The sequence below is a fragment of the Bubalus bubalis genome, chromosome 8 (genome assembly GCF_019923935.1).
Source record: "Bubalus bubalis isolate 160015118507 breed Murrah chromosome 8, NDDB_SH_1, whole genome shotgun sequence".
Taxonomy (NCBI): domain Eukaryota; kingdom Metazoa; phylum Chordata; class Mammalia; order Artiodactyla; family Bovidae; genus Bubalus; species Bubalus bubalis.
In genome coordinates, this window is record NC_059164.1 from 27,463,962 (window position 1) to 27,488,195 (window position 24,234).

Sequence of the window (24,234 nt, forward strand, 5' to 3'; positions counted from 1 at the left end):
CAAACATCAAACCAACTACCACTATCAGGATTTATCAAAGGACTTAGCCCACCAGGAGATTAACCTGCAATTCAGCAGTAAAAGTCTGATGTCATTTCCTAGAACTCAGAAGTCCTGTGCAAGCTGTGAGTGGAAAAGAAGCTGCTGCTCATTAAGTGGAAAAAGAGATCATTCCAAGTCACACATGAATGTTGCTCATCACAGCTAACTACAGAAATACCACCACCTGTGCCCACCTTCTAGTGAAAAGGGCCATCTCTCGACACAGCAGAATTATAGGTTGAAAAGAGTATTTGGATGAAACATTTCAGAAGACAATTTGTGTTACTTATTAAAAATGGCCACATCAGTGTACACTTCTCCCCCTCCACCACTGAAATAACATTTGCTATGGTTACATCACAGACAGTCTTCTACAGAACATAAATGCCAAACACACAGTTCAACACTAATTTCTCCTTACACAGAATACAGATGACCCCTTTGACCACCAACCTGTCTTTCATGCTAGTTTTAGAAACTCTGTCAGGAAAAAATAAAATTTCTGTGGCTTGTGGAACTTTAGGCAGGGGGTATAAGGTCTTGACCAGCAAATATGAAAGTATATTGTTTGGTTTCCTCTCAATATCAATACTTCGTATCACATTTTAGGTCTTGTAAGTGCTCCCATATGTTTCAGAAATAATTAAATTTTTATTGACATTTTGGCCTGCCTCCTAAAGATGAATATCCTTCAGCTGTTAAACATTTGATAGGTTTGAAGTTGGGAAAGTTTTTTTATTTAATATTTTTATGCTCTTGGATATATACATACAAAAAAAGACAAGAGGTGACCTAAGTCTTTTGATGTAGGGATGGGAACTCTAGGAAAAAGGCAACAACTTTCAAAACCTCTCAAGCTGCCCTTGGAGAGAGAAGAGGCGTGTCATGTGATGAAGCTTATCAAATCAGGATCCGTTCTACATAAACCAATCAACTCTGATCTAGTTCCTTGTTTTGTAACGTTATGAACAACGAAGACTGCTTATACATTGGGAAATAAGGTTTTCAAAAAGGCCCTCAAGTGAATCCATTCTCTTTCACCCAGGAAATCAGCTTGATGTTTCATTGGGAAAACAAACCGCTGACCTTCAAGCTACTAAGATCGAAAGGATACGGAAGGCTAGAGATGAAGGTTCATCCAAAAAAAAAAAAAAAAAAAGACTGAAATGGTCAGACACGGTTCCCCAAATAGATTCCCAGCCTTGTGGGATTCTAAGCAAATAACCAGAATATCACTCGGGGCAAAACCTTCATCTGTAAGCAGACATTTGCCAGCGATGCCCTGGCCTCGACCCCTCCTCACCGCTGGTTTTCAAACCTCCCTGGCTAATGGCTAATTCCCTCCTTAATTTGCCTTCACCTTGGGAAAGAAGAAAGAAAACAAAGTTTTTCCTCCCAGTTCCCAGTCGGTTACAATTCGAAAGGAGAAGGAATAGCTGGAAAACCTCCCTCGTGGAAAAAGCGTCCGCTGGCGGCTACGGTGGGTCGGTCCCACCTTTGGCTTCAGGTTGACAGATGTGTTTCTCGCGTTCTCAGTGCTGCGGGCCTCGTGGTCCCCTAAACTCGCGCTAGCGTTCGCCGGGTCTGAGCTGCCCCCTGCCCACCCCCTCCCACCCCCGCAGCGGTGCACATTTCAACTTTTCAGCTTCCCGGTGGAACTCACAGTAATTGAGTCGGGAGGGTTATTTTTCCTGGCCTCGCCTCGCGGCCCAGAGACTGCAGGGAGCTTTCGAGAAGACATCGCCTCCTACCCCGCGACGCCCCGGCAGCTTCTGAGCGCCGCCCGGGCCTCCGCCCCGCAGGAACCAGGAGAGCGATTCTCTCAGCCGCGGCCAGAAGGCTGAGGCCGGAGGGTGAAACCACCAGGGGTCCCAACGGAGGGCTTATTCCCGCCCCGCTTCACATGTGGGGTCAAATCGCATTAACACCAAACCACCAACGGGGCAGTAGCAGGTGGTTAATTGCAAAAAACAGAGTTAACTGCAAGAGACTAACTTTACAGGAGGGGTGACTTGGTTTCCCTCCGTAGGTTTGTCATCATAAAAAAGAAGATCCCTCCCTCCTCCTTAGTTGGAAGGCGGGGAAAGGTTATCTGCGGGTCCGGGAGAAGGCTGGTGCACACAGTCGGTTTAGGGTGACCGGCAGCCGGGCGCGGTAGGCGCGCGGGCTTCCATCCGCGCGGCTATTGGAAGCAGATTTCGCTCACCCCTGTCTGGAAGGTAAGAGCTTTGGCATCTGGAAGCGTCAGAAAGGAGCCTTTTGCCATAAATCATCCTGAAAAGCATTCAAATCAGACAAGCGTCTAGAGACCCCTTAGACACTCCGCCCCCAAAATCCTAGATCAAAGTGCAATTCCTGGAACCATAAACACCTATTATAAGCAAAATCCTGCTTATCTGGAGGATGCTAAAACTGAGGGGGAAAAGACGGGGTAAGAGGGCATTTGTCGCTGTAAATCCCCTGCACAAAATTCACAAAGTCTATCTTTTAACATCGTCAACTGCTTTCTTGGAGGCAGCCAACCACAGCGCTTCTAAACTCGCCCAATGCGCGTTTCTGGAGTCCTCCGAACAGCTGGCGGGAGCGTTTAGCACCCGGGACTGGACATTCGTTTTCGCTTGTTTTTTCAACCAGCAGAAGCAGGTGCGAGAGAGTCCGGGGTTTGGGATGTGGGAGGCAGAGAAAGAAAATCCACTTGGTGCTAGTTCAGAGGACTGCAACCTCTCCTTACATAACACTAGGGCTGCAAACCTAGTAGTCCGAAACGTAACAAAACGAGCAGAAATCACACGCGCCCAATTTCTGCTCTCGCTGAACTCCCAGGATAGCTGCGTTACATTTGTACAGTAACAGCAAATTTCCGAGATCTCTAAAGGGGGATCGTCAGAGGCACGAAAACACTAAGAGGGGACCAGGAAGGGAGATGTCTTCGATTCTGAAACAGCAATTTTCCCGCCTCGGAAATGAAAAGACCCTAACTTCCCCACGACTTCCTTGGTCAATCCAGAGTCAACCGAGTGTAATGAAATCTCTAGTCTGGATGGAGCATGGATGGCCCGGCAGGCGTGTAGGGCGGAAACTGGGGGTGGGGGTGGGGGGTGCGGGGAGGACCGTGCAGGAGAGACCTCCCCCCACATACATTCCCTGCTGGGAGATGCTCTGGGCGCGCGGATACCGCGAGATGGGGCATCGTGAACCTCGCTGGCTGCGAGCGGACTCCGGGGCTGAGATTATTCGACACGTGTCTTTTACCCCTCACAATCCATTTCCTTCGCGTGATTTACGAACGGACCACTTTGATCAGGTTCGGTTTCATCTGTCCACTACTTACAGATGACAGACGCGGCTGCTAAAAATGCCTTCTCGCTGTCTAAAAGTTTGCCGCCCCCGCCCCCCTTTCCCAAATACTGTGGCTTTTTCTCTGGCGATTCCCCACCCCCTGCCCCTTCTCTCCCCTGCCTTACCCCAGCCCCATTTGCTCTGTTAGTTGCAGTCCCTCCGGGTGTTTTAAGTCAACAACAAAAAAAGCTCCGGGCAAGGTCAGCTGGGAGCCAAAACAGGCATATTTGGGGCACACTATCTCCTTGGTACCACAAGTATGGGGGTCCTAAGAAGGCTTCCAGTCAGGGACCTGGGGAACTCGCTCCCCAAGTGCTGGGGGCGGAGGAGCCCGCCTTCGGAAGGGCGTGGGCAAAACCCCCGCAGTCCAGTCCCGGGACCCGGTTCTGCCAAGAGAAGGGACCAGAAACCGGGATGCAGAGGGCAGTGTAAGCCCACGGTTGTCTCCGGGCCTGGACTCAGTAGAACAACCACTTTGGCTTAATTGGGGAGGAAAGGAGGCGGTGGGAGAAGGGGGAGAGGGGATCACGTTACGGAGCCTCCTGGTCCCTAATAGGTAAAGGAAAAGCGGAGTCTTAGAAGCGGTTATTAATAGTAGATTGTGTGTGTGGTAGTAGTATTTCATTAAAACCATATCCTGGGACAGAGGGTTGCTTCTTTCGTGTTTCTTTGCTTTGTTATTACTCTGACAGAAGTTCCCAAAACAGGATTTTCCAAATCAAAGAATCCCTGGAGTCTTCTCCCCTTCCCAGCCCGCTTACTCCGACTGCTCCTGGTATCATTATCCCTGTAAGGATCCTTATACTCTTGATTTAGCTGGAGGACATTTAATAGCTGACTGGATTAAATATTGCAGACTCCAGCCTGGGCCATTTGAAAATCCGGGTCGTGGACTATGCCTAACTTCAGAGAAGGAAAACTGATCTATGAGATGTGTTTTAAATTTCACTCGGTCGGGGCCTGGAGAAAAGGAAGAGGAAGAAGGATTCTCTGCCGCAGGTCTATTTTATACATTTACGAGTCAGAAGTTTTAAAAGGTGTGTGTTGATAGGGGGTAGCAAGAGGAGTCAGGGAGGAATGAGGCCAAAGGCAACCTTAACAAGAGGCTAACTGAATGTCCTTCTTCCATGCGGTGAAACAGGGGCTTCATAAGAACATTTTAAAGAATGCTGATCTGGAAGGTAGGTTTCTGCCCTGGGAATGGAACCCCAGAATTTAGGGGTGCATCAGCAGACCTCTGGGAAGGATTCATTGTCATTGCTAAAGTTGCAGCACTGAGAAGTTCTGTGTTCGTTCACTGCATGTTGGTGTTCAACAATGCTAACAGTTCTTTGGTGTAAAGTTTCAGGAACAAAAGAGGAAAAGAAATGTGGACTGTTTTGTCCAGTACTATGTTTAGAAATGGAGGTCTGGAAGCCTCAGAGGAGAGCTTTACATAGCAGAGTCAGCGAGTCAGGGTCCAACCCAACATTCATCAAGGCTGGGCAAATGCAGAGGGGGAGGATCTGAGATTTTAGTCCAACGCCCTTCCGGGTCATCACCAGATATGTTCTGTACCCAAAGGTGACAAAGCAAGGTTAGGTTCCTCCAGGGATGGCTAGATGGGTGTTTAGATTTCATGCTATGGAGAAAAGAGATATGTCTGTTCATCTGGTCTTGTGCATAAAAACAAACAAACAAACAAACAAAAAACACAGAAAATTATTAACCCTTAAAGCTAATGTGATCACTTCGAATATATTTCAATTCTGATCACACCTTTGGAAATCCAGAAAGGACTCAGAAAAAATCTGACAGTAAATTTTCATTTAATATTGTGGAAAAAATACTCCAACTTTGAAGTTCTGTTTAAAGAAGAAAGCTGAACTGGTGGCTAAAAAATAACTGTAAGCCAGGTGCAATGTCAGTTTAACAAAGACTTGGGAATAGTGTTGCATTTAAAGGAAGAGTCACAGCACAGTTCATTTAACATACAACCTTAGAGTTATTGTAGACAAATATTTAAAACCTTAATATGGACAGAGACCCAAGCCTGTGCCACATGGTAGGTAACATTCACAATACCCCCATGAACCTCTCTCTTAAATACAGAGAAAGGAATTAGACTGTTCCACAACTGGGCAACTGCTAATTCATTTTAATTTTGTTTATAAAGCGAACTTCCTTCTTACATGTGGGGGTGGGGGTGGGGGAGTCCTATCTGTACAAGTCATTAAAAAAAGAAAAAACAAACCTTTCAACCAAACCAATGATTTAACTTGGTAAAGTCCCTACCCCATGGGCGGCTGGGATCCCCAGCGCTCTGGATCCTCCCCAGGAGGGAGGGATAACCCGCATGTCTTTCAGCTCATTCAAGCATCTTGAAGGTTTCGGGTCTGTCAGGCCTGGCATTCCTTCGCTCTTCTTATCACTCTCTACCCCTTCAAAAAGGCAATTGATTAGTTTCAGCTTTTCCAAACCGAGATTCGATATGTTTCTCAGGATCAAACGTCTTTGAGAGGCTAAGAGACTAACGTGGGGGATGGGGAATGTGAAGAAAGAAAACACGGGCAGGGAAGAAATGCGCCCTCCACCCAAACCACCCACACCCAAGCCACCTAGATGGAGGGGTTGGGGGGGATGAGGAAGGCATGGGGTAGGGTGGCGCTGGCCAGAGGATTGGACTGTGACCCCTTCTGGAAGACGCACTTAGGATGTGTCTTCTCTTTCCGGAAGCAAATATTTAAAGGAGAGAATAGATAACTAGCGGAGGAGGTTGATGATTTATGCCTGGGTTTTCCTTCCAAGCATTTGCTTCCCTTATATTTACAGGCGTGGCCCCATTTGCAAGTTGTACATCTGTTCTCTTCACGTGACATTTCATAAAAGCCCTAACATCTGGGCAAGATAAACTTCCTTCAGGTACCTGCTTAACTTTTCACTTGTCACGCTCGCCTCACCCCAGGCGCGTCCCTTTCCCCTCTCCGCCTGCCTCAGTGGTGGGGTCTGTGGCGCGTTTTGTTTTAGCTAGTTTCGCTGGGACACCCCTGCCCCCCAGCCACAGGTGACCCAACTTCGCCCCCTTCCTAGCGCCAACCTTTGCCAAGGCCAGTTTCTTCCGCAGAAACCGGTTCCTTACGTCTCCCGCCTCTGGTCCCACTGTCCAGGTAAGTGACGGCACCATCTTGAACCCAAGGAGAAAAGTCATATTTTCTCGGATTCCGGCATTAGACCAAAAACAAAACAAAAAGCAAAGAAACGTGCTTAAGCAGCAGCAAACTCGCGCCTAAATTCGACCGCCTCATACACATCCATATACCTCAGCGCAGTGAGGGATAAGGAGCAGCTAATTTTGATGACTGCCTTTGCATTGAGCATTTGCTCTCTCAGAAACCTCATTTCATTTGCTCCCAAGCTCCCCCCCCCCCCCCCCCGCCGCCCCCCTCCAAAGGCTGCCTTCTGGATGAATGCTTTTAGAATTGCTTTCTTCTTTTCCTAATCTGGAATTTTGTTCCTCTGGCTTCAGCCTAAATGGCCCGCATAAGCACGAAGACACATCCACAAACGGGGGGGGAGGGGGGGGCGGAAATAGAAGGAAAAGAAAATAGTCCACGTAAACAAGAAAGGCTGCAGGGGGATCGAGGCCCTAGCTGCAGCAAACCCCAAACGATCTCATTGCAGGGCGCCCACGAAATCCCGGCTATAATTGAGTGTTTTCTTTGAGGTTTTCTGACCATGTGCTTTTTACCATGGTTACTGTGACTCTGATACGAGAAGCTGGATATTTATTATGACCAGTCCCATCCTTTCCCAAAGGCTTATCTCCGCGGCCCTCATAAAGGAGAATAGAAAAGGAGAACTTTCCTGCCAGTGAGTTTAACCTGCCCCACCTTCCAGTGACCTGCCACATGCTCCTTCTTACTTTATAGACATCTGGGAATTCCATACATGCCTTAAACTCCAATTACACACCTTCTTCAAAGGACACGTGCTTTGATTTGCTAAGAAAATATTAGGAGGGCTCACGTTCTGGGGCCTTGGGACAAAAGCAAATGGAAAATGTATCCGATGGCCTGTTTACTGGGTCCATCTTTTGCTGTTCAGTAAGCAAGGATTATTAATAATCCCGTTTGCGTTTTCGAGGGCTTCGGTTGCTAGGTGTCTGCGAATCAGTGGGGTGATCGGCTTTCAGAAATTATGAGGAAACCTATTTCTCTTTCCGCTTTGCCGGTACACTTTCCTTCCACCTTTGCCGGTGCTGGGGGCGGGGCACGCTTTACGGCAAACCAGGAGAAAAATCTGGAAAAGTGGCCCCCGGGGAACCCCTCTCCCGACCCCTGTTTGTGGCTGATGCGGCCCTGTCTCTGGAAATACGAAGTTGGGCCTTTGCCTGAATCTCTTGCTGCTGCTCCCCTTGCTACCGCTGACACTTGGAGCCGCCTCCTCCGTGCGCAGCGGCCCGACGCGGGGCCAGGGGCTGTCCACGCGGTCCCCGGAGGCGTCGGACACTGTCACCCTCCCCACGGTGCGGCCCGCCCGCCACCCACGCCGGGGAGTCCGGGCCCGCCCCCGCCCGCGCTAGCCGCAGGTGAGACTCCCGCTCCCCACGGAGTTCTGTTTGGGTTTCCGTGGCGTTTGTTCCCCGCAGGTTTGTTTGTTTTTCTTCAAATTACAGATGCAGGGAAAACCGCCTGACATCATGAGAGTGGGACAAACGCTCACTTTGAAGGATTCCTGGGCAGGACTTCAAGTGAAATCATATGCCTGAGAAGAACTTGATACCGGTCTAGAGAAAATAACCAGTTCTGAGTTTGCCAAACCGTGGAATGTGCAAAATGCTCGACTTTTTTGCAAGAGGCCAAATGTCCCTTAAAAAGCTCCATTATGAATATGAGCCTGAGGACCGAAGGAGCAAGAGGCTTGTGTCCTTGCTGAGTGTGGGGGAAAAGTACACAGGTTGTGAGAGTTTCTGCTCTTTAACATTTATTAAAATGTTCCACTTTGGGGAGGGTACCTGCAACTGTGCATGAATTATCATTTGTGCATGTGTTTGTTAGCAAGTGTGTGTAATGTGTGTGTAATAAAGAGGGGAAATGTGTGTAATGGGAACACAAATGTACTGCTTTCTTATGATTGAACCCTATCAATCCAACGAAATTAAAACCATGATTAAAAGATCATGAGCACAGCAGAGGAAACGTTCTTAGTCAGTTATTTAGAATTCATCCAAGGCAATCTAATACAATACTTTCCCTTCACTGAATACATCCTGGCTAAAGGGTAAAGACTCCTGGGTCCAGATACCACATTAAATTCTCACTTCTGAAACAGGTAATTCATCCTAAATGCCCTTTAAATAAGAATAGGTAATAAAAATGAAATGAGATGAAAATAGGAAACATGGATAGAAACACAGGTGCTTCATTTCTGTTCTGAAGCAGAATTGGCATTGTGGTGTGTAAGGGGTGGGGAAAGTTGGGTATACAGAAATAGTCTGGCAAGCTGAAAACTGGACTCTTAATAGTTAATATTTTCCACTGTGAATCCTTCTCACTCAAAGCAAAACTATTCACCACATTTCTTTCATTCATCTGAAAATCTCAAGAAAAATATTAGCTTCAGTTTAGTATTTAGTATTACTCAACATAAATGTGACATTTGCTTTTCTCCCAAGTCGAGAACTCTCTCTCTCTCACACACACACACAAGAAAAAAAAAAAAAAAAGGCAAATGGAAGGCTACCTTTTTTGAAACTTTTAGTTTCTACATCATCAGAGATAAGATCGGAATTACCTTCTCGGTGGATGGTCAGCTCCATTCTGATGTACGTCAAGAAATCTGAAATATCAAATAGTCAGACCAAGCTAGTAACAAGATTCCTCCATGAACAATTTAGAAAATGGAGGTGGTTCAATGACACAAAAGAGAAAATCACCTTCTAGATGCCCTCCCTCATTTTCTAGGGCATCCTCTGTTCTACACACACATACACACACACATACACTCCACAAATAATCAGTTTCTGCCCTGTTATTTTGTAAAGAACTATAAAAATCTAAAAAAGCATTTCCTGAAGCTTTCACTAATCTTTTGGTATAAGTAAATTCTACAGGCTCCTTATTGCAAAACATGGTCTAAAATACTTAAAATAATAAATTTACAATATTGTTATGTCAGCATTCTATGATGATGTGTGAAAAAGAGGGGAAACCTTCAGGTAATATAATAACCTCAACCAGAGCTGAGCAAACACTGTTTCGAGTCATACATTTATTTGCCATAGTCATTATTTGAATTAGGCAGCAAAATTATTTTCCAGTTTGAATACATCCCTAATTATACTTGAAGGCAATAAGCCGGATATAACTTAAGAACTTAGTGATGCAAACTCACTATTTCTAATGGTATTCATTATAAAAGCTAGTATTTTTCTGGCCCAGAAATAACTAGAATGAAATAAAAAGTCAAGTACCATTTGTCCATGTTAACTCTTTTACTTAACTGATTCAGATTTTGTATACATGTAAGTAATCAGGGAAAAATTCTATGGATAAATTTTACAAAATATATTTGCTAGTGAACTGACTAGAAAATGAACAGTTATAGCATTTAAAATTGTAACTGTTCCAATAATTAATGAAGATACTGAAAAGTCAGTTTCTTTAATTGTTTTCTGTGTAGCTGTATGGAGCAGCTTATAAGGAGCTTGCTTTCCAAATGGATATCAATATGAGAAAATATTAACTTTGACTTTTTGTTTTAGCAAACAACATTAAATGTCATTCTTTTTTGTGAGAGAAAGTTAAGCAAATTATAAGTGGAATTCTCTTTTATGTGGAATTAAACTTTATTTTCTATACATTTGTAGTCATTTACATATGTATATACACATCTATAGATAGGTAATTTTGATAACACTTTATGTATACTTTCACTGAAATAAACCTATTACTTAAAAATCCTCATAAAGTGTGAAGAGTATGACAAAAACAGACAGCAACAAGAGAAAACACTGCTGACTTATACTGCTTATTTGCTTAACTGTTTTACAACTGCATTCTCAAAATATAAGCAAGAGAGGTGAATAACTATTAAGTTTTTGCTGTCTCAGGACCTGATAAGAGATGAAGGAGAGATGCTAAGTTCACTGAACACCAAATGGGAATAATGATAAAGCTGTCTTTCTACATAACATGCCCCTACCTGTCAATAACTAAGTTTTTTTCACTGCTTTATTTATATTAATGCCCTCTCACCCTCCTGGGTGTCTCCAGAGTTAAACAAGCAGGTATTTACTGCCAACTTAATCCTTTAAAAATATAGACCAAACTTTAAGGTTCTTACAATTTTCAATCATATTTATTTATTGCAGAAAAATAATGTACAAAGATATTTACAAAACAATCATAAAAATATGAATGCATTTAGACACCGGATCTATTTGCATTTTACCATGGGTCATCAATAAATAAATAGAATGTTGTTTTTTGTTATTTTAAGTTTTTTTTCCCTCAGAGGAAGAATGAAAAAAGGAATTAACTGACTGTGATTTTGTGAGTCAGTTTGATCCCAATATTTTTATTTCTAAAGGTGTTCTTAAAATCCCTCTGACCGTTACCATTTTAAAATGGAGAAAGTCCATAATGATGCCTTTCCTTTCAGTGGCTGATTGGCACGACCTCTTGAGAATGCATGCATGAAAAAATAAAAATAAAAACATTCTTCGTCAAAAAAACAAAAACAAAAAAAAGAGGAGGAACACAAACAACTGTTCAAACTTCTATCAGAATGTAGAGGTGTGAGGATGGTGCCGCTGCCCGTCTGGGAATCACTGTCCACGGGCCTGTCTCGCTTTCTCTTTTAAAAGTGCGCCCCACGCCCTGTTTCTTTGAATTTGGGTTCTGCTCTTCTAATTTCCAAGAAAATGTTTGGCATATATATTTATTTTTAGTTATCCAGCTCCAGAGTCTCTAGACTGTCCATTTTCTCCTTCTCTGGAAACAATGACATCTGCAAAAACCCAGAGGGGGAAAGTTGGTTATTGTTTAGGTCTCTGTGGCTGTTTTGTAAAACTAGTGAGCACTGTTCTTATCACCACCACGGAGAAATTGCGCTGAACAACCTGGAAGGATTTCAGCCCAAGGGCAAGAGGAAGTGGGTGGGCGGAAAGAAGGAGGAGGTGGAATTTGGAAACATTTGTTTTAAGGAGAACGAAAACTTAAGGGCAAAAGAAAGAGAGGCGCTGGCAAGGCTGTCCTTACCCGTGACCCTCGAATCTTTTTTAGTCTTCTCTCCTGTCACGCACACTCACGCACACGCACACCCCTCACCAGGGCGCATCCTCCTCTCCCTAGCGGGGACTGAGCTCCCTTCCAGGAACGCGCGGGGGGATGAGGTGGCGGTGCCAGGTTGGGTGTGAAAGCGAAGAGGGGAGTGGGAGACGGGGAGGAAGGCCAGGTGGACCGGGAGCCGCACCCCAGCCTTCAATCTGCCTGCCACCTGAGCGGCGAAGGGGCGCAGAGGCGCCGGGTCCTTACCTAGGTCTCCGGCCCTGCCGAGGGGGTGGGGAGCTCCGCCTGCTAGTGAGACGCGGACATGGACCAGGCCCCCTCCATCCTCCAGACCGAGAAGGCGTAGCTGAGCCGCTCGTGGGCCACATAGCTGCAGCTTGCCATCTTGGAGTCCAGCTCGTCGCTCTGTAGGACCTGGTAGAGGAAGTCGATGTACCTGGCCGCCAACTTGAGGGTCTGGATCTTGCTCAGCTTGTCAGAGGGCAGCGTGGGGATGATCTTCCGCAGGGCGGCGAACGCCTCGTTCAGTGACTGCGTGCGCTGGCGCTCCCGCACATTGGCCATGACCCGCTGCGTCTGCAGCTCCTCGTAGGACTGCGGACTCCCGCCGCCGCTGCTGCTGCCGCCGCCGCCCGCGCCGCCGCCGCCGCCGCAGCCCGCAGACTTCTTGCCACGCTTGCCTTGGGCCGGGCTGCCAGGCTCCTCGCCGCCTCCGACGCCCCCGCCCGCGGCCCCGCCGGGCCCCGCGCCGCCCCCCGCGCTGCGCCGGCTGCTGCGCCGCTTGCGCCCCCCGCGCTTGCCGCTCGGGGGCTGCTGCCGGTCCGGCTCCTCCTCGCTGTTGCTCAGGCTGTCGTCGGCCGGCGAGACTGGCGAGCTGGACACGTCCTGCATCATCTCTTGGGCGGCGACGTGCGGCCTCGCGGGCCCGGGGCAGAAGGGCGGCCCGGGGAAGAGGAGGAGAGCGGGGCGCCTCAACCCGCCAGCTTCCCCCGCGCGCGGCGCCGGCCCGGGCGGTGCGGCCCGCGGAGGAGGGAGCGGGAGGAGGGACAGGGAGGATCTCCGCGGGGAGGGCGCGCGGGGGGAGGCGGGGAGGGAGGCGGGAGGGGGAGGGGACGGTGTGGATGGCCCCGAGGTCCAAAAAGAAGGCGCCCAACGGCCGCACGCACACCCCGCTCGGCCTCCTGGAAACGAAGCCGGTGTCGGCGAGCCCGCGAGGTGTCTGGGAGCTGGGCGAAAGCTGCAGACTTGGAGGCTCTTATACCTCCCGTGCAAGCGGAAAGTTTGGGGGCAGCAGTGTCATTGGCCTGACGTGGGGAGGAGGGACTTTTCGAAGTTTTATAGGAAAGTTTCCGCTTTCCAGCCCCCCTTTCTCCGTCCCCACCCCCCTTCCTTGGGGTCTAACAATTCGTTCTCCCAAACCATTCAAAAACGACCTGGCCCAGGCGGCCGGCCCCTCTGCCCGCCTCCTTGCTGCCCTCCCCCTTTCTTCCCCGCCGCCCTCCGCCCGCGGGCGCGGGGCGATTTCCTTCCGCGTCGGAGCGCGCGGGCCGCACCCCGCACCCGAGCGCAGCCCGGGGAAGCGACCGGAGGGGACCGTACCCGCCGCCTTGTCGGTCCCTCCTGGAGCGGCTGTGACAGCAGCGGCGACACCAGCTTCTACACAGTGGGTGGAAGTCTCAGCTCGCCCGAGTACCCTTTAGGTCCGTGGCGCGGTGTGGGATTGCTGGGGCTGGGGTACTGGCAAGAATACCTGCGACGGCGGAGCCCACCCGATGGTCAGGTAGAGGAGACCCTGGAGTCCCAAGGGCCAAACCACCGTGGCTGGTCCTGAGGTCGTGGGCGTTTCTGAAGACGTGGCCGCGCCAGGGACTGTAGATCTGCTCCTCGGCCTGTTCTCTCATCCTTCCTCGAGAAGCAGCTGGGCCTTTCTTTTCCCTCCACAGTGACCCAATCTGACGTTTCCCAACACCCAAAGGACTACACCTCCGAAGGTGCTAGAAAAATGCAGAAGTTCATTCCCCCGAAGAAGGCAGTCCTGTTCTTGGAGAAGGCAGCAGGGCAGCGCAGTGTCTTCGCCGCGGCCCTGGTTGCCTGTGCTGCTAGCCCAAGGTGGAGTGCCTGTGGCCACTTCAGCCTCATCCCCTTCCCAGATAAGGCCCTTCGTTATGACGGTAAATGTCGGCTCTGAGAGAGTGAGATGGGGACTCAACATTGCCTGGACACGCGAGGCTGAGGGCTGCGAGGGCCCCCTTCCCCACCCTCACTCTCCACTCCTAGGAGATTCAGTAAGCAATTCTGTTCCGCGTGCCACAAACGCGCCGCAACTATTTGGACACTTTTACATTTTAAGCGTTTCTATTTAATAAGTCACAATGAAGAGGCCCAGAAAAAGGTGTTAATGTAGATTCTGGCAAGTCGGAAGCAACAAAAGTTGGTGAGCTGGAAAGGAAAGGATGCTGCTGTGAAAGAGAAGCCCATTTTTGCAATGCTAGGCTTTTTTTTTTTTTACGAGTCGGGAGAGAATAACCGTTCTATGTTCATTCTTTAAGTTGCAAAGCAAACCAGAAGTCAAAAGCAGTAGTTGGTTTTCGGGGCACATTTGGGGGTGCGGAAGTTGCGTGCCCTGTGTTCTGGTACCCTGCGCAGGCCGAGGTCTGCTCACCCTCTCCATCGTCTGGACTCTAAGCAGCAAATTAACTCAGAAGCTTCCTTTTCTGTGCCAGACGGAGGGTCTCGGCCCACAGTGTCCGGAGGAGCAGGCGGGAGTCCAGGCGAGGCGCGGGCAGGCCACGTGGCTGTGCCCCGCTGAGGCTCGCGGCTGCAGTCCGGTCCCAGAAACCCTGGGATCTGGAGCGCCGGGGCCGGTTGAAGGGTTCAGCCTTATAGGGAAGTGAGGACAAGAAGGATCCATTCCGCGGAGGAAGAAGGAGGCGACCTGTAGGGTTCGTCTATCACTATTTTTTACAAATATTCATAGACAATGACCAAAGCGTGCCAACATGCCTGCTTCTCGGGTCGCTGGCATATTTTAAAATGAATGCCTGTCTGAAAATCAGATTCTACTTGACCTCCACTTAATAGTTTACAGCCGAGTCTTCTTAAAACAAAGCACATTCAGATAAGTCACTTATGTGAGTGCATCTTCTGCCTACAGGATATGATTTCTTGGAGCAGTTAGAGAATAGGCAGAAATTGTTTTCTTAACTTTTGATCTCTGAGTATTCCGCAGTTCTTATTTGAACGTTACCTGTGTCTGTGGGTGGTGGTGGTTGTTTTAAGATCAATCTCAAATGTTATTTTCTCCCCCTTTCAGCTGAATACTCGAAAATAAAGAGATCAAATAATTGGACTCTTTCCTTTGTGGCTATGGGTAAGCAAGACAGGAAAGTGTGGGCAAGGTAAAGGAAACCTTACCTGCCCAAGGGGAGTTGGCAGGGTGGGGTGGGTACTGGGATGAAAATAGGGGCAGAGAGGCCGAAGGAGAAACCAAGTCCACAACAGCACAGCATTAGCTGGCCCGACTTGCAAAATCATCAATCTCTAAGACTAGTTCCGTTTAAAATGAGCCCAGCCCTTCTCTGGGCACTCAACTTCAGGAGATAAAGAGCTCCTAGCCACTGCCTACAGGGATCCCCAGGAGTGAGGCCATGCTATGGATGCCAGAATGCTTAAAATAGGGTTTAACATGAATGAACTAAACCAGAACTATCCCAGGCATGGAGTCTTCTTGACCAAGTCACATTGAATGACTTTAGTTCTGGGGGAAAAAACAAAACAAAACATTCTCTCCTACTCTTCAAAGGAATGAAAAATGAGGATAAAAGTTCTTGAGTGTTTAAAACTTAGTTTTTAAACAGAAGGTTGTAGCTTGACTAATGAGTTACCTCTCAAAATGTCTGAGGCTTGATGCTCCTACTTTGCAAACTAGAATCTTTCCTGGCCCATTGTCCCATCTGTATTCTACTTAACATTTATGTAACAAATTTCTTATCGACACTTGATGGGGCAAGAATAAAGGCAAACTCTCTTTTTATGTCCTTAAGAGTTGAATATAATTCTGGATATTTTGTATATGCAACAATAATGATGACTTCCACAATATTTGGTTTACCATATGAAAACTTTTGTGGTTCTAAAATCCCAATTTCAGGCTCTTTAAAAAGGGTCTTAGGAATTTCCCTTTGGGGCTGAACTCAGTCTGACTTAAAGGATGTCAGTGGAAGACTACCTTCTTTGGGAATTCTGAATGCATTGGAATTAAATCATTTAATCTACTTCTAAAATAAATGCCCTAAAAAATTAACTGAAAACAAAAAAGTTTTTCTTTTGCAATTGGATAATTCAAAACGAGCTTTGTTTTCAAACTGCAAACTTGGCATGTTCACAGTCCTTCCTGAGGAATGTGTACTGTGTTAAAATGTGAAAAAAAGAATACTGTTAGAAGTAATAGAGTTACGAATCTCATACTCAGCATATGCAAAAAGTATGTATCTATATTCTTAAAGTTTGAATCTGCACTGGCATTCTCCTAGCAACGTTTATAAATACTTTCAGAGAAGGAAAAGAAACATACATACACTATAACATTAGCAAGCTGGTACAGTTTGGAGTTGGGACTTGCACAAAAGGTGAGCACTTGAGTATGGTCCTACTCTTTCCCCTCAGGTTTTGGATGACCTACCACCTGTTTGTTGGCTTAAGAGTTCTGTGAAATAATTTCTCTGGATTGCATGAATGAAGCACAGAAACATTCACACAGAAGGGGGCGCAGATTGGAAAGGCTGCCCTTGAGTACATCTCAGATGGGAATGTACACATTAGATTTCATCTTGTTTTGAGGGATTGGGATTGCCTACTTCACTATTTAAGTGAGGGAATTTTAAGTGGAATAAAAGGGTCTGTGTCCGCACAAGTGACCTGAATAATTGTGTGAAAGCAAATTCTTTTTCAGTGACACTGGTAGTTTTCAGGATGTTTTACCTTCCCCTAAAGAGGTCATTCTCTTTCTCCTTTAACGATAGTTTAATTCATGAATCTAACTGATTCTACCTCTGTCTTTCTCGATCTTCTTTACGAATAGGATAAAAATTATGAAATTTGAAGCTTCCAATTCAGAAATAAAATGGAAAAGTATAAAGCACAAGAAATTAATTGAGTTGCCAACAGTGCCTCAAATGAGCAAATAAAATTTTCAATAAATATTAATCTTTAAAATATCTGACATTCTGCACTGAAAATTAGGATGAGATTAGGAGACATAATACACAGACTTGTAGGGAGAGAAGAATCGGTGTGGAAAAGTATAGAATCTTGAGGAGTCTCCCCTCTTCCCTTTTATCACCTTATGGGGTTTGCATACTAGAAAGTTTACTTAAACTGGTTGAAATATGCTCTCACTTATTTCCGAGTTGCTGGAATGACTGAAGAAATAATGTAAGAAATAACAGTTATCCATAGCGGCTTTTATCATGGCCACAATTTTCCTACATAGTAATCATTTTTATCTCTTCTTTTTAATCATCTGATGATCAAATAATTTAAATATAAGTTGAATGATTTACATTCTGTGTTTTTCCTGCTAAAGTTCCCTTTCTGATTACTCACAACTTTCATCTCTCTCTTCACTTCAAGAGATTTCCTTTTTTCACAAGTGGCTTTTCCTGAAGCCTTAAATCCTATTTCCATTGTTTGGATTAATTCTTCCTGCAAAAACATGTTGTTTTTGCCAGTGACCACAAGAGGACACAATTTCCCAGAGAACTTTGTTGAAAAAGAAAGTTACAGAAGAGGAAAGCTATCAAAATACTAAAAATATTACACATCAAAGAATGTCATTTGTGGAATGCCTATTTGATTTATGTTACTTTTATTAATTTTTAAAAGCATAAAAATGAGTTGGCATTCAGCTTTTAGATTTTGGAGGAAGATTTTATCTTTTTTCTTTATTGGAGAGCATACAAGAAAAGCATACATTTAAGAAAATACACTATAACCCTATCATTCTAAGGGAAAATACTACAGCAAAATTTTTTATAAAGCAATTTTGTTCAAAGGTAAAATTTTTATATTAGCAAATTTTGTACAAAATTCTCAGTGACCTGAAATTCTACTTTATAAAGTTTTACAGCCATGTTTGACAGTGCAAAACAATTTTTAAAATATATTGCTATTCCACAATGCCTTTGAAAGTTTGAATTTTCTGCCTGGGCACTTGGGATGTCTTTACAAGAAAAATTAATGGAAATTGTTTTATGGTTTGTCAGTTATATTTTAATATACATGTAGCTTAGGACTGAAAATTATTTTTCCAAGGTATGGCAAAACAGTATATCTTAAATGTATTGACTTATAACACTTGCACAGAATTATGCTATATAATGTTTGATTTAATTTAAAATTACCTTACTCTTTCTTACTACTTTTTAATCAAGAAAAGTTTTCAGAGTATTTGATTACTTGCTAAAGTTAAGGTAAATTAAAATAAATTATGTTCTGATATTTTTCTGGTTGAATTTTGTATCTGGTGAAGTGCCATGACAACCAGGTGGATAAATCCCTGCTTTTTCTCAGTGCTTTTGCTTTTCATTTGTGTCTTTTGGTAGATAATTCCCAATCACATTCTCTGAGACCCCAGTGGAAGGACTGAGGAATGGACCAAAAGACCTGGAAAAAGAAGAAGGAAATACAAGAGAGAAGGAACAGAGTGAAAATAAGGAGATCAAGAGAAACAGAGCAGAGTGTGAGAGAGGTGAAAGAGGCACTGGACCATGTGGATAAGAATGATAGCAAAAACGAGAGAACGAGGAGCAGCATATAGGGGCTCACAAGACAAGAGAAAGAAAGAAACTAGTGCCCTTCCTGGGAAATAGAAGAGCCCTGGGATTCTTTGCCTTGGTTTCTGCTCAAAGAGACTGTTGCAGGTGGTTGCCTGTCCCTTTGTATAGGCATTTTGTTTTAAAAATCTCTGTCGTTTTCAACCCAGTAAGGACAAAAAGTAAGAAATAGGGTGGAGGTCATGAAACTTTTAATTAAAGTTGATGTTCATCTAATAGGTGAATGCTCATCTGTTTAGAAGGACAATAAAGATAGTAACAGCTTGTGATCATGGATCTCAAGATGGTAGCAGGAAGGTGTTTGGGGGAATACTGGAGCTGTTACTCCTTGAAAAATGCTATGAACCTTGACAGGATTTCAGAAATCTTGCATGCTTGCTAAGGTTCCTAGCTCTTTAGTTATTTTTCCATTTGAGCTCCCACAACGAATATCAAACTGGGTGTTTTTCCCTGTGGTTATCCAGGATCAATGCCTTTGCCCTCTCCACCTCAGATAGCTTAGGGAAAGACAGAGCTCTAAGTGGTGAAGTCTTATTTTCACTCACCACTACTCAAGACTGAGAAATTGTAAGGTTCTGGTTCTGCCTAATAATCCATTTGGGACACTTGAATTCTGGTTTCAACTACCCTAATTAATTGTAACACATTTATTGATTCTTTCATAATTTAACCAAAATGCATCAGAGGCTCTATTTTAGGTGTTCTGAATAAGAAAATTTTATTCCTTGACATCAAACATGTTCACAGTCTAATGAGAAATAAAACGGGGGTAAATATTGGACATCACCCAATGGAGCCTATTTAAGACCTGAAAGCTTCATGACAATCTAATACTTAAATAGTTTTTCTGTCCCTTCCTACATACTTTAGTGATGTCTAAGAAGTCTCTTGGGTTACTTATTTCCATACTTAATATTATCAGTTCTCCTTGTTTCTGTTATTCTTCTTAGCAGAATTGGGTATTCATAAATAATACAGTAAGCATATATTACACTTTTCCTGAAATGCACTTTATTTTAGCTTAGTCTTGAAGGATGACTAGGGGTGAACCAAGGGAGTAGAATGGGTAGGAGGAAAAACACAGTGGCTTGGGCAAAGCGTGTAGGCATGGGCATGCATGGCCCTTTCAGGGACATGGGAAGAGTTGTGTATGGTTGGAGGTAACATGGAACAACAGACTGGTTCCAAATAGGAAAAGGAGTACGTCAAGGCTGTATATTGTCACCCTGCTTATTTAACTTATATGCAGAGTACATCATGAGAAACGCTGGGCTGGAAGAAACACAAGCTGGAGTCAAGATTGCTGGGAGAAATATCAATAACCTCAGATATGCAGATGACACCACCCTTATGGCAGAAAGTGAAGAGGAACTAAAAAGCCTCTTGATGAAAGTGAAAGAGGAGAGTGAAAAAGTTGGCTTAAAGCTCACCATTCAGAAAACGAAGATCATGGCATCCGATCCCATCACTTCATGGCAAATAGATGGGGAAACAGTGGAAACAGTGTCAGACTTTATTTTTCTGGGCTCCAAAATCACTGCAGATGGTGACTGCAGCCATGAAGTTAAAAGACGCTTACTCCTTGGAAGGAAAGTTATGACCAACCTAGATAGCATATTGAAAAACAGAGACATTACTTTGCCAACAAAGGTCCGTCTAGTCAAGGCTATGGTTTTTCCTGTGGTCATGTATGGATGTGAGAGTTAGACTGTGAAGAAGGCTGAGTGCCGAATAATGCTTTTGAACTGTGGTGTTGGAGAAGACTCTTGAGAGTCCCTTGGACTGCAAGGAGATCCAACCAGTCCATTCTGAAGGAGATCAGCCCTGGGATTTCTTTGGAAGGAATGATGCTAAAGCTGAAACTTCAGTACTTTGGCCATCTCATGCAAAGAGTTGACTCATTGGAAAAGACTCTGATGCTGGGAGGGATTGGGGGCAGGAGGAGAAGGGGACGACAGAGGATGAGATGGCTGGATGGCATCACTGACTCGACGGACGTGAGTCTGGGTGAACTCCGGGAGTTGGTGATGGACAGGGAGGCCTGGCGTGCTGTGATTCATGGGGTCGCAAAGAGTCGGACATGACTGAGCGACTGAACTGAACTGAACTGAGGATACCTGTGGAAGCAGTCAGAAATGATACAAAGTTGAGATCACAGAAACATTGTGTGCCATGCTAAGGAATTTGGGTTTTATTCTAAATGCCACCCGGAAAACTGAAGAATGTTAAGCAGCGAGAGGATATGATCAAATGTATATTTTAAATATCAGTCTGTAGACAATGCAGGGAAGGAAATAAACAGTCATGTTATTAGATTTAGGAAGTCCCTGCATCAACCCAGAATGTACCTAATATAAATACATGATTTTATTATGAGAACTTACACCATTGTAGTACCTGGGGGGATGTGGACGGGATATTGAGAGAAAATGACTGGATTTAGGGAGATTTGGAGGCATCGGTTTCCTCATCTGTAAAATGAAGTAATTGGATAGATAAGTTGAAAAATATGTAAAGGATATTAGAAATTAGTCTGACTAGTCAGTATCATAGATGAGAAAGTTTTCTCTGTGACTGCTTATAACTCTAAGATTCAACAGTATCTGGAACCTGAAAGCATTTTCCTAAGTGATGAGAAGGAATTTCCTTCTAGTTCTGGAAACCACTTGTGGCCAACTGTGGGCCTAAATTTTTGTGCCAAAAATGAGTAAAATAGGCAGTGAAGTGGTTTGTAGGGGGCCAGAAGGAGCACCCTCCAAAAACTACCTTCTGTTTCCCATAGTCATGCTTTAAATCTATCACTGGTAACTCATTAAATCGGGGCCTGGCATTGTCCTCTCCAGGCTCCTCTTTTAATTGGCAAAGTCCCCAGAGTGAGGTAACTTATTAGATCACTAACACTTTCGAGTGAATTATATTGTATGATGTTTTTCTCAAGAAGGGTGAGGTTCAGGGTAGCAGAAGGACATTGGACATACTGGACAGGACAGAATGAAACGAGAGAAAATTGTGAAAAAAGGAAAGTTGTGGTGCTAAAGCTTTTGCGATTTTTCCAAGTGTGGGCCTTGGCCCGACACCATGGACTTGCCCTAGCATTCCATGTCTGTTATTCAGTGTGACTGAAGCTATCCACCTCTGTCTCTTGGATTCTACTCCATCTAACTAACTAGAGTACAGTGAGATAGTGGGAAACCAGAGCCTAACGGCCTTGACTCATCACCTCCTTTTCTGTCAAGGACTTGTGTCTATTAAAGGTCTCAGAGCCTTGAACTCTTCCACTTCACTGTCAAATATCTATTAAGAGCAAACAGTAATCCATGATCTATTTGTTTTAATTACAGATAATCAGTTCATTTAAATATGGTTATATTCAAGAGTAGAAACATTTCCAGGCAATAGGAAATGTATGTAATGACTGAGAAAACAAAAATATCTAGTGATGGTTAGCAGCAGCCTTAATGACAATGTTAATTTCACAGACTAGTGTATGGGTCTAAGGAGAAGCAATTGTCAATAACACACTAAAAAAGGTCTTCCCTAGTGGTCCAATGGCTGGGAGTCTGCCTTCCAATAATATAGGGGACAAGTTCCATCCCTGGTAGGGGAAATAAGATCCTACATGCCCTGGGGCACCTAGAGAGAACTCCTTGCATCAAAACAAAAGATCCCATAATTCAGACCCACTTCAGTCAAAAATTAAATAAATAAATATTAAAAACAATGTTTTAAAATGCACTGAAGAGAAAGACAACGATGTTTACACTGAAGCATATCAGCAAGCTTGGACCATCTGAGGAGCAAATGAATTTGATTTAATTTATTTTTTAAGTGAATAACTTTTCAAAATAGACTATAGTCTGATATAATTATTAGGAAAAATAAACTGTACTTCTAGACTTATATAACATTTATAGTCATTATATTGATTCTTATATGAAAATTTATTTTCATAATATTGAGATTTTTACATAAATTCATTAAAATATTTTACAGTATTTTGTTCAAAATTTAAATGGGAGAGTGAGAGAGAATTTCATCACAAGCTTCAGTAAAACTTCTCTGGTGGCTCAGATGGTAAAAGCATCTGCTCTGCTTGCAATGTGGGAGATCCAGGTTTGATCCCTGGGTGGGGAAGATCCCCTGGAGACGGAAATGGCAACCCACTCCAGTATTCTTGCCTGGAAAATTCCATGGACGGAGGAGCCTCTTATGGGGTTGCAAAGAGTTGGACACTGACTGAGCGACTTCACTTTCTTTTCACTTCAGTAAAACAGAATGACTACTGGATTTATCATGTGAATACATCAATGACAGAAGCTGAATCACAATGACAAAAGCTAAATCATTCCGTTTAGCTTTTGTTATTTCTGTGAGTTAATAGGTATGGCAGAGGATCATGTCAATAAAAATAAATGGAGTAATTTCATAGAATGAAAGTAGAATAAAAATAGAAATCTAGGTAATTTTCCTAGATTAAATTACTTGATTTTACTTAAATTTATTATAAAACTCTTAATACAGCTGCAGAAGCAGAGAAATGGTTTCTAAAAAAAATAATAACTTCAATAAAAATCATAGACTCCTAGGGCTAAATGAACTTTTAGAAGTCCAGAGCACTTCTTCCTTTTCTGAAAAGATAGAGTGGCCAAAAAGACCAGGAGATTGAATGATGGCCCAGATTCTGGAGCCAGTCAGCCTAGGCTCCAATATGACTCAACTTCTCAATACCTATGTACCTTAGATGTATTACTTATTCCTCTGTATTTCTTGTGCAAGGGAGATGCATATCACTAGGTTACTGTAATGATAAAGCCATAAGTCCTAACCATTTTAAGTGGTGCCTTGCACTCGATATGTATTTGATATGATTATTAACACCATGCACAAGAAATCAACTCAAAATGCATTGAAGATCTACACGTGAGACTAGAAACTATAAAACTTAGAGGAAAACATAGGCAGAACATTCTTTGACATAAATCACAGCAAGATTCTCTATGATCCACCTCCTAGAGTAATGGAAATAAGAACAAAACAAATGCGACCTAATTAAACTTAAAAGCTTTTGCATAATGAAGGAAAGTGTAAGGTGAAAAGACCATCCTATAAATGGAAGAAAATAATAGCAAATGTAGGGTTAATCTCCAAATTATACACACAGCTCATTCAGCTCAATACCAGAAAAACAGACAACACAATCAAAAAGTGGGCAGAATATCTAAATAGATAATTTGTCCAAAGAAGAAATACAGATGGCTAACAAACACATAAAAAGATGCTCAACATTGCCCATTATTAGAGAAATGCAAATCAAAACTACAATGAGGTATCATCACACACGAGTCAGAAGACTCATTCTGAAGTCTGTTTTATTTGTATTTAGTATTTTCTTCCCAAGTGGTCTAATCGCCATAAGAAGCCAAACTTTCCTCATATTCCTCATGGCCTCCTTAGTGTACAAGATAGGTACTTCATAAATGTTTTATTGATATTCTTTTAAAAATATATAAAAAGTACAAGTACTATCGTAGATCAAATCTTGCTCAACTTACCTCAGTTCAGTTCAGTTGCTCAGTCGTGTCAGGCTCTTTAAAGCCCCACAGACTGCAGCATGCCAGGTTTCCCTGTCCATCACCAACTCCTGAATCTTGCTCAAACTCGTGTCCATCAAGTTGGTGATGCCATTGAACCAACTCAACCTCGGTCGTCCTCTTCTCCTCCTGCCTTCAATCTTTCCAGCATCAGGGTCT

General features: G+C 44.2%; 1 protein-coding gene and 1 long non-coding RNA gene across 2 annotated transcripts; one reads left to right on the forward strand and one right to left on the reverse strand.

The window, feature by feature from the left end:
- Window positions 1-10,690: 10,690 nt before the first annotated feature.
- TWIST1 (twist family bHLH transcription factor 1) lies at window positions 10,691-12,678 on the reverse strand. Its single transcript, XM_006066171.3, has 2 exons — window positions 11,898-12,678; window positions 10,691-11,370 (listed from the first exon to the last, which is right to left on the reverse strand). The coding sequence occupies exon 1, from the start codon at window positions 12,543-12,545 to the stop codon at window positions 11,940-11,942; it is 606 nt and encodes a 201-aa protein (XP_006066233.2). The 5' UTR covers window positions 12,546-12,678; the 3' UTR covers window positions 10,691-11,370; window positions 11,898-11,939.
- A 1,017-nt stretch (window positions 12,679-13,695) lies between these two features.
- On the forward strand, window positions 13,696-19,155 carry LOC123334671. Its single transcript, XR_006552699.1, has 2 exons — window positions 13,696-13,822; window positions 18,254-19,155. It is a non-coding gene; the product is annotated as an uncharacterized LOC123334671 (long non-coding RNA).
- Window positions 19,156-24,234: the final 5,079 nt, after the last annotated feature.

What these genes read in the sequence shown, in the direction of transcription:
- TWIST1 (XM_006066171.3), bottom strand. Translation starts at nt 12,545, where the DNA reads ATGATGCAGGACGTGTCCAGCTCGCCAGTCTCGCCGGCCGACGACAGC.